At 37.3% G+C, this 15368-nt stretch overlaps 1 protein-coding gene across 14 annotated transcripts in view; it reads right to left on the bottom strand.

Moving 5' to 3' along the window:
- SPAG9 (sperm associated antigen 9) overlaps positions 1-15368 on the bottom strand; it is a 146669-nt gene that overhangs the window by 69303 nt on the left and 61998 nt on the right. For 7 of the 14 annotated variants that reach the window (XM_035301198.3, XM_078374173.1, XM_078374175.1 and 4 more), the window contains exons 1-2: positions 14565-14886; positions 9312-9462 (exon numbers count right to left, since the gene is read on the bottom strand). In XM_035301198.3, coding sequence (XP_035157089.1) covers positions 9312-9462; positions 14565-14725 — 312 coding nt within the window. In that variant the 5' untranslated portion in view covers positions 14726-14886. Of the gene's footprint in view, positions 1-9311; positions 9463-14564; positions 14887-15368 lie in introns of those variants that run through there. The other 7 variants (XM_017972649.4, XM_008997359.5, XM_054256260.2 and 4 more) reach the window with 1 other exon arrangement.

The raw sequence follows: 15368 nt of genomic DNA, 5'->3' as shown, positions 1-15368 counted from the left end.
CTCTATTTTTATCTATACATTTTCCCTCTATGAAACAGATGTGTTTCTCTTAAATACAAAGCCACAGTTTTAAATACTCTTGGTCTGGAAATTCATCAAAGTCTTTTTGAAAGGCCACTAGCTCTGTGCCCTTAAAAATACACAGATTAGCAAGGCATGATTTACTTGTAGGAACCAGACTGACTCTTCTTTAATAGATATTGTTTTTTACCCTTAGCTTTATTGAGGTATAACTGACAAATACATATATAGTTAAGGGGCTTTTTAAATACACACTGTGAAAGAATCACCACAGTCAAGCTAATAAACTTATCTAGTGCCTCACACTTTTTTTGGTGGTAAAAGCACTTAATGTTTATTTATATGATATTTGATTCTGGATCATCATCATCTTTAATCATTCTCTTCATCAAAAACTCAGTAAAAACTTGGATAGCTCTCTCTATATAAAAGTAGAAAGATTGTCAAGACATATTACTAAATGAAAAAAAAAAAAAGCAAGCAGCAGGAAAATACTTATAAACCCACGTATCTTAAAAAAGCAGTATCTATGTGTACCTGTAAAGAAAAGGGCCAAGGATACATCAACTATTTACAAAGACGGGGGGGGGGGGGGGAATGAAATTTAAGGTTGAAGAAACTTCCCATTTCTACTCTATATTCTTCAGTATTACTAAAAATTGTGAAACTGAAGTAATATAATTTTTTTAGACACAGGATCTTGCCCCAGGCTGGTGTGTCATGGCTATTCACAGGCACCATTATAGTGCACTGCAACCTGGGACTCCCAGCTTCAATCAATCTTCTCACATCAGACTCCCAAGTAGTTAAATAACTTTTTAAAAGAAATTATAGGCCAGGTGCGATGGCTCACGCCTGTAATCCCAGCACTTTGGGAGGCCCAGGCGGGTGTATCACGAGGTCAAGAGATCGAGACCATCCTGGCTAACATGGTGAAACCTCGTTTTAACTAAAAAATACAAAAAGTAGCTGGGCATGGTGGCGCATGCCTGTAATCCCAGCTACTTGGGAGGCTGGGGCAGAAGAATCACTTGAACCCAGGAGGCAGAGGTTGCAGTGAGCTGAGATTGCACCACTGCACTCCAGCCTGGTGACAGAGTGAGACTCCATCTCAACCAAAAAAAAAAAAAAAAAGAAAAGAAAAAGGTAATTTTTCAGTAGAAAATATTTTAAACAACTTCTCCTATTCTAAAAGTTTGTTTAAACAGTAGACATAGGTATTAAAAAATACCTATGTACCAATTACCTCAAATGAAGTCACATTTAAACTACAAGCTTTAAACACCATCATTTATTTTGAAAGTGCTGCTTATTTACATTTTTACCAGTTTCTATTCTCAACATACATACGCATCTTGGTCAACATACAACACAATAAAATCTTTACCCTTTATTCCTTCCAAACCTTAACAGTCACCTATGAGTGGTTCCTAAAGTTACCAAATAAAGATCTATGTGAGGGAAAAAGCTTATAAGCAAAAACTGAGCTTATATTAACAAATTTCTTATCCACTGTTATCAATGCTAGCAAAAACAATGAAATATAACAATGATCTTTAAAAAAAAAAAAAACTCTTATTTTACCCTAGTACATATACAAAATTCCATAAAGGAGGTATAAACTAACGGAAAAACCCAAACCAAAAATAAACAAACAAACAAACAGTGTCTAGATCATAGTTCCTAAATATCCTTCTCCCAAAAAATGTGCCAGAGCTCCTTTGAGAAGTAGTCAAAATTTTAAGAGTAGGGCAGGGGAAATAAAACAGCTTGGAGCATTTTATGGTGCCAATAAGGAAGAAAGCACTCAAAAAAACATGAGTAAGTCAAAAGACCACAGGAACCAACCTAAAGGAGCTCTCAATGTCCAAAGCTAGAACAATTTGAGAAACCAAAGAAATGATAGGTTTGTATAGGCCACAGAATAAAATATATCCCTTGAATTCAAACTCGAATGGCGGAAAGGAGGGGAGAGACAACTCTCCCTGATAGAAGAATTCCAATTAATAAATTTAGAATGAAGAAAACATAAAATAACCATTAGCAATATTTTACTAATAATAGTTGTAGGAAAAATTCACTGATGAATGCTAAAATCAGTGAATGAAAGTTTGAGAAGAAACAGGGTATCTCCATAGTCTCAAAGTATATCCATACCAAGATACTAGTTTCTGTTGTATTCTTGCTGAAAATACATTACCTCAATCTAATAATGAGAAATCAGAGAAGCCCAAAGAGACATTCTACAAAATAACCAGTACTCTTCAAAAGTCTCAAGATCAGGAAAGACAAGACTGAGGAATTGTCACATACTGGGAAGATTGGAGCAATGTGAAAGCCAGATGTGGTGGCTCATGCCTATAATCCCTGCACTTTAACAGGCAGAGACAGGAGATCACTTGAGGCCAGGAGTTTGAGAACAACCTGGGCAACACAGTGAGACCCTGTCTGCAATAACATTTTTTTTTTTGAGACAGAGTTTTGCTCTTGTTGCCCAGACTGGAGTGCAATGGTGCAATCTCAGCTCACCACAACCTCTACCTCCCAGGTTCAAGCAATTCTCCTGCCTCAGCTTGCTGAGTAGCTGGGATTACAGGCACCTGCCACCATACCCAGCTAATTTTTGTATTTTTAGTACAGACACAGTTTTGCCATGTTGGCCAGACTGGTCTCAAACTCCTGCCCCAATCATCAACCCACTTTGGCTTCCTGAAGTGCTGGGATTACAGGTGTAATTTATTGCACCAGGCCGGGCCAATAAATACTTTTTTTAAAAAAGCAATGTGGGACCCTGGGCTGGATTCTGGAAGGGAGAAAGGATATTCATGGAAAACCTGGTAAAACTCAAATACAGATTTACCTAACAGTATTGTACTAATGTTAATTTCATAGCTTTGATAATTGTATTATGGTTAGTTAACATCAGGGGATGCTGGGTGAAGCGTACAGGGAACTCTGTACTAGTTTTACAACTTTTCTGTAAGTCTAAGATTACTTCAAAAAAGTTTTTCAAAACAGAACTAACTTTTTAAATTACACATGCATTTTATAATAGAAATTTTAAATAACAATAGATATAATTCAACTACTATAAAGATTAAAGCTTGTGGAAACTAAAGAAATAGTAACAATTTCAGAACTTAACCACAAATGGAGGAGGATGGAAAATTCTCTCAACAAAAATGCTGGCTCTGTTTAGACATTTCCTGTTCTGCATGCTAAGCACATCCCCTGAAGAATGCAGCACTCATTGACTGGCTTTACATACCAAACTCTGCTAACAAGAGCTTCTCACAGCAGTTTTAAGTATCACAAGTCATGTGACTTTATGAGAACTCTAAAATTTTCACAAGTAGGTGTCTATCCAATTGGTTTTGTTAAAATTGCTTTTGTCAGATCTAAATGTCACATTCTACTAATAATCAACAACCAAGGATGCTCCTCAAAGAAAAGAAATACTTTTCCGGAGTACATATGTATACGCATGCATATCTGTGTGTGCACGCCCTATGCCAGTCATATAATTTTCATGCTGCTTTCTAGGCCTTAGTTGGTTATTTACCACAGCATTATTTGTAACAGAAAAAGACTAGGAAAAATGAAGCTGTCCCAGCAATGAAGGAGATCTGAATTGCAGTTGACATATGCAGTCTCTTCCCCCTGTCCTTCTAGGATTCAGATACACGAATTATCTTTCTTCACTCCCTTGTCTTTAATTTTTCTCTCTACTGAACCCTTCTTATAAGTACACAAACAACCCAGTCTCTCCCATTTTACTTTTGCCTTCACTGCCAATTTCCACCAAGTTACTTTTTTTCTTTCCTCACAGCACAATCACCATTTTGAGTAGTCTATACATGTTATTTCCTCTTTTTATGATTTAGTTACACCTGTTACTGGCCCTACAACTTAAACTGCTCAAATCTACACCTATACATTTACAAATTCAGTCCTCATTCTATTTGACTTCTCCATACCAGCTGATCCTGCTGACATCTTCTTCCATTCTAAAACTTCCTTGTCCCTTGACTTCCAGGGCTCAAGTCTCTTATGGTCTCTCTGCCACTACAACCCTCCACTAATGTCCTTCTTTTCCCATGTATCTTTCTTCTCCACTCCAGCCCTGTCTTCCCCTACCACACAAAGATGCTGCCTTCCTCACCTGCTCAGGCTCTGACACCCTATGCCTGGCACCTCTCCTTGGGGAGGCCCTCATCATCCCGTTTAGGATCTTATACCCCCAAGCCTGGCTGCCATCCTGCAGGGATGTCCTTAATGCTGCTGGGGCCCTGACTCTGTACACCAGGCTACCCCACATGGATTACCCTCCTAACCTTGCTTGGATTATGACAACAATCCCACCCCTGCTCCTAACCACCATGGAATGCCTTACCTTCCTCTGCCCTGCCTGATGGCTTTAGAATCTAATTGAGCAGAAAGGAAAGAAGAAGGGAAGATGAAGCAATACTATACCATCTTAATAAAGCTTTATAGTAAATCTTAGTATCTAGTAGGGCAAGTTCTTGTACTTATCATTCTTCAGGATTGTCTTGGTTATATTTGGCCTTTTGTTCCCCAATTACTTCTTTATTTACAGCTTCTTCGTGAATTCAGTAAGATTAACTGTCTCACCTTAACATTATGTCCATTCTCAGCTTTAGTCTATTATTATTACTATTATTATTATTTGGAACAAGAACTTACTCTGTCACCCAGGCTGGAGCACAGTGGCATGATCATGGCTCACAACAGCCTCAGCCTCCCAGGCTCAAGTGATCCTCCTGCCTGTGCCTCTTGTGTAGCTGGGACTAAAGGAGCACACCCCATGCCCAGTTAGTTTTTAAATAGTTCGTAGAGATGAAGTCACTTGACACTGGAGGGAAAAAATTTTTTTAACATATGAAAAATAGGCTGGGCACGGTGGCTCATGCCTGTAATCCCAGCATTTTGGGAGGCTGAGGCAGGCAGATTACTTGAGGTCAGTAGTTCAAGACCAGCCTGGCCAGCACAGCAAAACCCCACCTCTACTAAAAATACAAAAATTAGCCAGGCATGATGGTGCACGTCTATAATCCCAGCTGCTTGGGAGGCTGAAGCAGGAGAATCTCTTGAACCTAGGAGGCAGAGGTTGCAGTGAGCTGAGAGCACACCATTGCACTCCAGCCTGGGCAACAAAGCTAGACTCCATCTCAAAAATAAAATTAAATTAAAAAAATATATATATATAATAAATATATATAGATAGATAATAAAACTTTAAAAAAAAAAAAAAAAAGGAAAAGAGACGGAGTCCCACTAAGTTGCCTAGGCTGGTTTTTGAACTCCTGGACTCAAGTGATCTTCCTGCCTTGCCCTCCCAAAGTACTCAGACTATAGGCATGAGCCACCACATCCAGCCTGTAGCACTTTTATAATACACTTTTTAACAGAACAGCTTTAATCATTTAATATATGGAGTTTCTTTTTATCAATTTCACTAGAAGTGCCCCAGTAAAAAATTCCTGTTAATGAAGCAATACAAAACTCCCCTGCTTTCTGTCTTCAACTGAGCTCTAAACTCGATCTGAAGACAATCAATAGGGTGTTAGTCCTTAGGGTATTAGTGAGACTACATGTAAATTGTGATATTTGGACTGGCCTTTAATGATAGTATTTCTACTGGTGGAAATCTAGGCAAGGTAAAGCATATATATATGGGGAAACCATAAAGAAAAGCAATTAGATGCAGAGGTCTAGAGTCCAGGGAAGAGATATGGGGTTGGAGATTCAATTTTGTGAACACTGATGCACAGATGGCATTTAAAGACATGGAATTTGATCTACCCAGATTAAGAGAAGGGCTGAGGTTTAAGCCCTGGGTACCCCAACGTTTAGAGATACAAAAGCAGAAGAGAAACCAGCAAAGGAGAAGGAATGGTAAAGAAAATCAGCATGTTTGCCAGGGGGAATCCTGGAAGCAAACTGAAGGAAGTATTTCAAGAAGCTGAACATATTCAAATATATAAATGCTGCTAAAAGGTAAGATGAGGACTGAGAATTTTCCATTAGATTTGGAAAGATGGATTCTTTCAGCACCCTTGACAGAAGGCACGTTGGTGCAGTAGGTAGGACTGAAAGTCTGAGTGGAATGAAGAGAAAATCGCCATTTAAATATGCTGAAGTGTTCCCCCATGTCAGGGCCTTCGCATTTGCCATCTCATCTTTAACATGTACTCCTCCAGACCTTTCCATGCACCTGTATGTCCCCACGTCAGGATGCAAGCCATCTTCCAGAGGCTTTCTGTCACACCCTAAAATAAGTACCCCTTCCTAGTAATTATTCTTTAGCTTACCTTGCTTTAACAATACTTGAAGTTCTACTATTTCATGTATTTGTTTACATATTTGTCAATCTCTATAAGATTGTGATAAATCAAGAATATGTATAAACATTTCTTTTTAAGATCTTGTTCATTTTTCTAGGTGCCTCATTCCTAGAAAATCCATTGGATTATTTACAACCTCACTCACCACAGGTCTCCCACAATAAGAAACTGGTAATACACCAATAAAGAAGGGCCATAACTTTACAATCACTGGCAAATCCCCTTATCTGCTGTTCTTGCGCCACCAAGTTTTCTATCATTCTCTGTCCTGTGGTTTTCTCACATGATATTTTCACCTTAACCTTACTTCACAGAAAAATTGTGATATTAAAACTAATGTTAATTATAATTTACAACTCCATATTTTTTCAAAATGAAGTCAAAGCATGCCCTAAAAGATCGCTAGGTCGGCCAGGCTCGGTGGCTCACGCCTGTAATCCAAGCACTTTGGGAGGCCTAGGTGGGCAGATCACGAGGTCAGAAGTTCAAGACCAGCCTGACCAATAAAGGTGAAACCCTGTCTCTACTAAAAATACAAAAATTAGCTGGGCATGGTGGTGGGCACCTGTAATCCCAGCTACTAGGGAGGCTGAGACAGGAGAATCGCTTGAACCCAGGAGTTAGAGGTTGCAGTGAGCCGAGATCACACCACTGCACTCCAGCCTTGGTGACCGAGCGATACTCCATCTCAAAAAAAAATAAAATAAAATAAATAAGATGGCTAGGTCATCCCCAATATCAGGGGAAATAATATTTTAAATTAGAATATAGTCCAATTCCCATTATACATGGAAATCAAGATGACACGGCATGTGACATGCCTGTGGCATAGCCCACAAGTGAATCCTAAATCCCTGACTTCCAGCAGTGGTAAAGTAGAAAGTTATCTAATGAACAACAAGGGTCTAGGTGAGTAATAAAATACTGTACATCATAACTAGTAACATACTCTACAAACTAGATTTTTGTAAGAACTACCCCATTCCTGGAAATCCTTATCCATTGAGTCTTTATCTCATTTAGTAGCTACAGGTCCAAAACAAGTAGAGAGAGATAGGGTTTTAGTTTTAAAAACTCTCTGGAGTACTTCCCTTAGTATTTCTAGGGAGGACACAAGAAACTCCTTAAGTCTATAGAAATAATTTGTTAATTGGTTTATAACTTGTCACTAAAGTTATGGCACAGCATATCAGTGGATTAAAAAATGAAGAGAATTATAATAATCTCTTAAGGTACACTTTTGAGTAGTAATTAAATTATAGTTGCCATGGTACTAAAAGTATCCCTCCTACTTAATTTTGTTTTGGGAAAGCAGACATGGCAAGTAGGCGACTGAGACATGAGTGTTTTGGAAAATCTATTAAACCTACTGGCAGGCTAAAAGAGCCACTGAGGTACAGAAGTAAAAGAAAGAGAGAATTACAGCTGGGCGTGATGGCTCACACCTGTAATCCCAGCACTTTGGGAGGCCAAGGCAAGTGGATCACCTTAGGTCAGGTGTTCAAGACCAGCCTGGCCAACATGGTGAAACCTCGTCTCTATTAAAAATACAAAAATTGGCCAGGCATGGCGGTAGCACCTATAATCCCAGCTACTCAGGAGGCTGAGGCAGGAGAATTGTTTGAACCGGGAGGAGGAGGTTATAGTAAGCCAAGATCACACCATGCACTCCAGCCTGAGTGACAGAGCAAGACTCCATTTCAAAAAAAAGAGAGAGAAAGCGAGAGAGAGAGAGAGAGATGCCCAGTAACATCACTGCGAGCTAATACTAAGCAGTATTCGCTTCTAACAAATTGATCAAGAAGGGGAAAATGTAAGGTAACCCTTACTGTTAAAAATACTTTTCAATGGGAGAAAAGCTATCAAATATTTATCAACTGCTTACTGTTTTGAGCACATTTCAAAAGTCAATAGAATAATTCTAAATGCCTCTACCACTTATACTGTCCCCAAAGATTCTTTCTAACATCTAAAACAAATCATTCCTTCAATAAACATGTTCTGAGTACCTACAATGTGCTAGGCACTTTTCCTAGTGCTAGGGATATAGCAGCAAATAAACCTCATGGAATTTATGTTCTTAGTGAAGAGTCTAGAGGCAAATAAATACAGCAAATGACAGTATTCTAGAAGCATTGTTAAGAGCTATCTTTACATACTTAGACCATGATAAGCATTATGAGGAAAAATAAAGCAGGAAAAGGAAATAAGATACATGTAATTCATTTCTATTTATTGTAGGTGGTGTCTTATGATAAGAGTAGATTTACTGTAGTAGATAAGGTAACAAAGGATCTTTTATAATCAATATTTTTATGAATATTTCATTTTAAAAGATATAGAATATAACTTCAAATATTCTTAAAAGTTATTAGTTCATATCCATTTTTAGTGTACATTATTGTTTATATTTACCACATATTTGATGAAAGTTCTCAGTCAAGAACATAATCGATGATTAATTTACACCAGGCCTTTTTAGCTAAACATAATTCATTTTTATAGATTGCTTTATGACATGGTTTTAAGGAAGGAACGGTGTATTTGTTTCGTTTTTCTGTAAGTGAAACCCTACTGTATTGGAAGGCTTCTAACAGTGAACCAAGGCTTTCTGGTGACAGTGATTTTCAATTCTAATATAATTAGGTTCACTAGTCACCCTAGCCTAAACCAAATATAAATTAATTTGTCATTAGTATGCTAATCAAGATGATACAATGCTTCACTTGTTTTCCTTTATAATTTGAAATAAAATAGTAAAAATCACACTCTTTGGAAGAGCTCATTTCCAACTAAAAATATAAATTTTACAAACTAAATGTGTACAAATGATTATATTTTACTATACTCTGGTCATCTAGCACTTCAATTAGGATAAAAAATTTATGAAATGTAAACTGACGATTTCAAAAGCATAAAGCTCACCTTCAGGCTGGTATGAGAACGTGGTTGACTTAATTCCTGAAATTTCCATTGCTCAGATCCAGGGGTCTCTCCTCCTTTCTGAGTGTCAGGTGTAAGCAATCCATCTCCAGCAGGTAATGGGAAAATTCCTAATGATATAGGACGTTCTTTTCTATTTGAAGAGGGGAGAAAAAAAATTAGGCCTTCATTTACTTTCACTTTTTAATTTGCCATGACTATAAGTAATAAGCCTGGACTGTCACTGTTTTAGAACCATCACTCAAAAATAACACTGTCTGCCCATCTGAACAAAACAGACTTACCAAAGAGAAAGGACAGTTGAAAAGTGGTAAGAAGGGTTAGGGAAATCTTTTAAGTTACTGATGAGTTCCTTGCCCAAGAAGCAGTCAGTGGTCTAGTCTGGTCTGGAGAAGAGCTGCTGCTGAGTTTTTTTATACGTAGCTTAGCCCTAGGGGAACCTGCAACCTCTTTCTTGGGAAGTGAGCGCAACCCATTTCTAGATTCCCAAATTCTCTCACTAATCCCTGGATATTTACTGAAGCCTCTTCAGGGTATGCCTTTTCTGCCTAGAGGAAAATCAATATGGTATCTAAATCAGAACTACCTTAATGATGAAAAGAACTGAAAAATATCTTTCTTCCCCACCCCACTCCAGTAGGAAAGCTCTGTTTTTCTACAGAACCACTATATGAGTTCCTTTCAAGCACAGTACATATGAAAAAAAAACTATTGTCAGTTTTTTCCAAATAAGAAGGCCAAATAATTCTCTAAAAGATTACTGAATTTCCACTGCTTTGTGGGAAGTTTCAATGAACAAGAGTTACAATTTTAATAATAATAGAATTTCAATGAGAAACACATCCTTTGTTGATGCACAGAAGATTCCAAATGAAAGCACTTTTAGAGGGTGGAAACAAGCCCACTAGCCAGTCATCCTGGGTCATTAACTCAAGAGTATAGAAACTGGAAAGAAATCAGACACTAAACGTTTGGTGCCTCCTGGATTCATACCTCTACTGGTAAGAATGTAAGTTAGAATAGAAACAATGAGGTTATTAATAAAAGTGGGAAAATTTCAGTTTTGCTAAATAAGTCTTTTATTCTGTAGTTCATTTTTATACCAAGAAACTTGAGCCGCTTTTGAAATGGGCCTTCACTTAATACAAAAGTTGTGTTCTTCCATTCCTAACAATCTAAAAGGACTGGTAAAACTGTCCCAATGCCTTCTTAAAAATGAGGTGAAGCAAAGGGGTTGACAGATTACATTTAATCAAAGTTGTATGCACAGGGAAATAAAATTTAAAAACAGAACTTTTATTTAGGGGGAAAATTCAAAAGCAGGAAGACAGTATAATAAGAGGGCAGTTTTTTTTTGGTTTGGTTTTTTTTTTTGAGACAGAGTCTTGCTATGTCACCCAGACTGGAGTGCAGTGGAATGATCTCAGCTCACTGCAACCTCTGCCTCCCAGGTTCAAGTAATTCTGCCTCAGCCTCCCAAGGAGTGGGATTACAAGCATGTACTACCAAGCCCAACTAATTTTTGTATATTTAGTAGAAACAAGGTTTCACCATGTTGGCCAGGCTGGTTTCGAACTCCTGACCTCATGTGATTTGCCTGCTTCGGCCTCCTGGGATTACAGGCGTTAGCCACTGCACCTGGCCAAAAGGGTAAATTTTAACACCAAATCTAAGTTTGTGACTATGGGCTGCCAGGACAATCAAATGACAAAAATTAAAGTGACTAGTCAGTTATTATGTTTATACCAGTTATTCCCAAATGCTGTTCAGCAACAAAGTTTTCATAAGTCCATGAATAAAAGAGGCATTATTTATTATTTCCTTAGTGCATAGATAATATACTACATAATGTATCACATATATATTCCCATATCCTATAGAGTCCTATTCTTTCTTGAAAATGACCCTGGCCAGGCACAGTGGCTCACGCCTGTAATCCCAGCACTTTGAGAGGCCAAGGTGAGTAGATCACGAGGTCAGGAGATCAACACCATCCTAGCCAACATGGTGAAACCCTGACTCTACTAAAAAAATATAAAAATTAGCCGGGCACAGTAGTGCAAGCCTGTAGTTCCAGCTACGGGGGAGGCTGAGACAGAAGAATTGTTTGCACCTGGGAGGCAGAGGTTGCAGTGAGTCAAGATTGTATCATTGCATACCAGCCTGGGTGAAAGAGCAAGACTCCATCTCAAAAAAAAAAAAAGAAAAGAAAATGACTGACCCTTATTTTAAATTACATCTTTTCTTCTTCTCTGATTTTAAAATGCCCTTTCATTAAATGATGATGACAGTGATTAGTAGCTAGATTTCCTTTTCATATCCATTCTGGACAAAATAAGTTGTCAACCTCTGGTTTTCTCCCACATTTTGTGAACGGAAAATCCAAGAGGTCTAAGAGCTTCTAGCTGACTTTTATTTATTTTCTAACACACCTTAATGACTTAAGTAAAAGGTGACTGGGAATTTAATGACTGAATATAATGAAAAGCTCTCTAACCCAAAATGCAGAAACAACCAGGAAGATGATGTACAGACTTCATAAGACTCCCTCACACTAAATCAAAATAGAATTATTATCCTATATGAAAATAACAACACATTCATTCTCACACATATCAAATACTAAAAAAGTTTAAAACTACTGGGGGAAGGAGTCTTCTAAGAATCCAAGTTTTACTTTCCTAAAATTAAACAAAATCAGTCAAAAAAATCTATAATCAACAGTCAACAAAATCTGCAACCCAAATTTCAAGTAGAATTCCCATCTTTTTAATTTGCTTGTGTCTATCATTCAGAAACTACTCTACAGGAAGGGGACATCTCTTCAGAGACTGACAGCTATCTGTCAAGCGGGATACAATGTTCCTACTCTGAAAAAATAATAATCACTACATACTCCTCTTCTTATTTTACTTATAAATTACATATAGTTGGCATAATTAGGCAAGTTTGTGAGAATCCTACTTTTGAAAAGAAACCCTGAAAGGTAAACATTAGTCCATTACTATGTTGGTATGTATTAAATGCTTCAGTTAAACTCACAGAAGAAGGGAAAAAAAAAAAGAAACACGTGGAAAACTATCAAGTGGCAGATTTACACCTGCAGACTGAAACATCTGTTATTACTTGTCTAGAAAACAAAGCTGTCACCAACTATCAGAATTCTTGTTTTATTTTCTTAATTGCCCTACTTCTATATATCCATTTTTGAGTTGGTTATTAAATGCTAGCTTATGTGTGTAAATAATTTTACACCTACATTTTTGAAACAGCCTTTTGGCTATATTCACATTTAATACAACTAATTTGTAAAATCTATAAAGGGAGATAAAAGAGTACATTTGTTGAACATTTACCACATGATGGGTACTAAGCTGCATGATTTATTTACGTTATCTCATCTAATCCTTATTGAGAAACAGGAATTATTTTTCCAACTTTCAGAGTAGAAAAAGTGATGCTTAGAGATTTTAGGCACTAGTAATTGGCTGAGTTTGGATTCAAAGCCAGTCCTGTTCAACTTCACGCCCTTCACTTCCCTTGGAATTTCCTACTTGGAACTACCAACTTTTTGGCAATTTAACATTAATATCTAAGACTTGGATATCTTTAATTAGATCAGTAGCAATTTTTGTGGTAAAGAACTTTTAATATTTAATTGTAAGGTATTTTATCAATAAAAGCTGCAGCTAAAACAATTTCTGCTAAACACAGGCACATATAACTAACTATGGAAATTATTTACTGGATTAATTTACCATATATCTTACAACTATAATTAAATACAAAATAATAAAATCACTTATTTTTAAAACCACCCAATGGGGTAAGTCCCATCAGGAGAGAAAACTCAGGCAGAGAGAGATTAAGCAACTTGCCAAAGGTCCTACAGCCACATGCAATAGAGCATTTGCACCCAGGCAGTTTAACTCCAAAGCCTTGTCATACCCAGAGCAGCTCAAGGCACTGCCCTCCCAAATGAAACCTAAACCCAAGACAGCCCCTTAACATTAGTCTTATTTTAATATTCTACATATTCTTAAGTTCAGCTGCTTTTAATTTCTTCAAACCCTAAATATACAGATAAACGTATACAAATCTTTTATGTACTAACATACATACAAGTAGTAAGATTGTTCCCAATTTTTAGAAATCAAGAAAGAAAATAAAACATCAAGTATCTAGTTTTAAATCACAGATGAAATTTAATTGCTGGGGTTTCATCTAATATTGAATTCGAACTGACCTATGAATAAAAAGAAACACAATGAAGGAATTTACTACTTTAATTCTTCTTAATTTATCTAAATCCACAATTAGGGTTTAAATATTTTATGAACATTTAAATGATAAATAAAAACTATATACTATGAACTTTCATTTAAAACCATGCACAAAGCAGAAATCTATACAAAACAGAGAGTGTTAGTCTGCTGGTTTAGAAAACAAAAGAAACCACAACCTTAAGCCTCTAAAATAGAGAATATGGCTCTTACAGGGTATAAGTAGAGTCAGCAACAGTAAAGCTACAGAGATTAATGACTACCCCCACAAGCAAGCATGGATATTTGTCACCCAAGACTACAAAGAAAAGAAAGGGCAACATCTGACAAAACAATAGTGAATAGACTTTGTAAAGCTTTCACAACTTTGATGTGTAAATAATGGGGAAAAATGCATTCCTTAACCTAAAAGTCTTAAATTTTTTCACTTTAAAACATTTTGTCTTAGGAGAAAAATATTTCAATTGTCGTTTCCCATGAGCTATTATCAAAAATTACAAAAATGATACCTGAACCTCTATCAGTCAAAGGATAATTAAAACAAAATAAACTTATGGCCTGTGTCTAATTGACTGTAAGTACAAGCATAAAAGATATTTGCCCCTAAATGCTTAGAAGCTAAATGCAGAGGTTGTGTAAACTTGGACCCGGCACTCTACTCTTGCTCTCTCCTTTTACTTTGAACATTCTGCTTAAAACAAGACCACACTGACCTTGTACTTGTGTGTAACCACGATATGAAAATCCTTTTCTTTAGTCAGTGATTTCTAAACACAAAGCTATAATCCTAACTGATGGTCTATAAATTACTATAAATAAGAATCAAAATCCTAGCTTCAGGCCATTTTCCATTGTTTCAATCTTCAACAGAAATGGTTACAAAGCAGACCCGTGGAGCTAAAAATTAAAGAAAAACCAGCTAAGCAGGGGCTTCTAAGAGAGATGGGAGTACCTGAGTATCCTTGGTAGGTTCTGCGTCAGAGCTGGCACACCGGTAGAAATAGAAAAGTGCACAAGCAGCAAAACAGAGAGAGATACTAAGATAGCAGAATTAATGACCACCGCCCCGCCAACAAAGCCAAACACAAACAGCAGCATGCATCCAGGACTCATGGCGCTGTGCTGGCATGGTGAAACACCCGAACCAGGAGGCCTACACGGGGGCCAAAGGGGTATCTTTGTAGTGAGGATCTGTCATTCAGCTTGCTGCCACAAAAACAATGCCATCAGCAGCAGCTTTCCACTCCATCCTGCAGCAGCTCCCAAGCGATGACGTCATTCCGTTCTCCCCACCTCTTAACCATAGAGCTGCTGCTCCTAGCATTTATGCAGCAACCCCGAGCGACAGCCAGCCTATTAACAATTTTCCCCTCCACTAAGAGTCCTGGCTTAGCTCATTGGCTACAATGCCTGAAGATCTACATAATTTATTCCACACTCCTACATCAAACAGATGGCTAGCTAACCCTTTCAAATATGCCTCTCTGTAACAAAAAGGACTTCAAACCAATTACACAGGAGAAATAAAAAATTTCAGTATTCCCACAAATTAGAAAATTTAAAACTTAGTATAATCTACATCAAGTATCAGAAAACAATCTAAATACTCAATGTGCTGCTTATCTGGATGGCTTATAATTTACCTTTTTAATGGTAAAAACTGTTTCTATTTTTCTGCGCTATTCTCTCCTGTAGGATTCCAGCCACAGTGGAGAGCTTTTTGAATCAGCCTCACTATTGTTCCAGGATTAAAGAA

Source organism: Callithrix jacchus, chromosome 5, assembly GCF_049354715.1.
Source record: "Callithrix jacchus isolate 240 chromosome 5, calJac240_pri, whole genome shotgun sequence".
Classification (NCBI taxonomy): Eukaryota; Metazoa; Chordata; class Mammalia; order Primates; family Cebidae; genus Callithrix; species Callithrix jacchus.
This window is presented reverse-complemented; position numbering and strand designations above follow the sequence as displayed.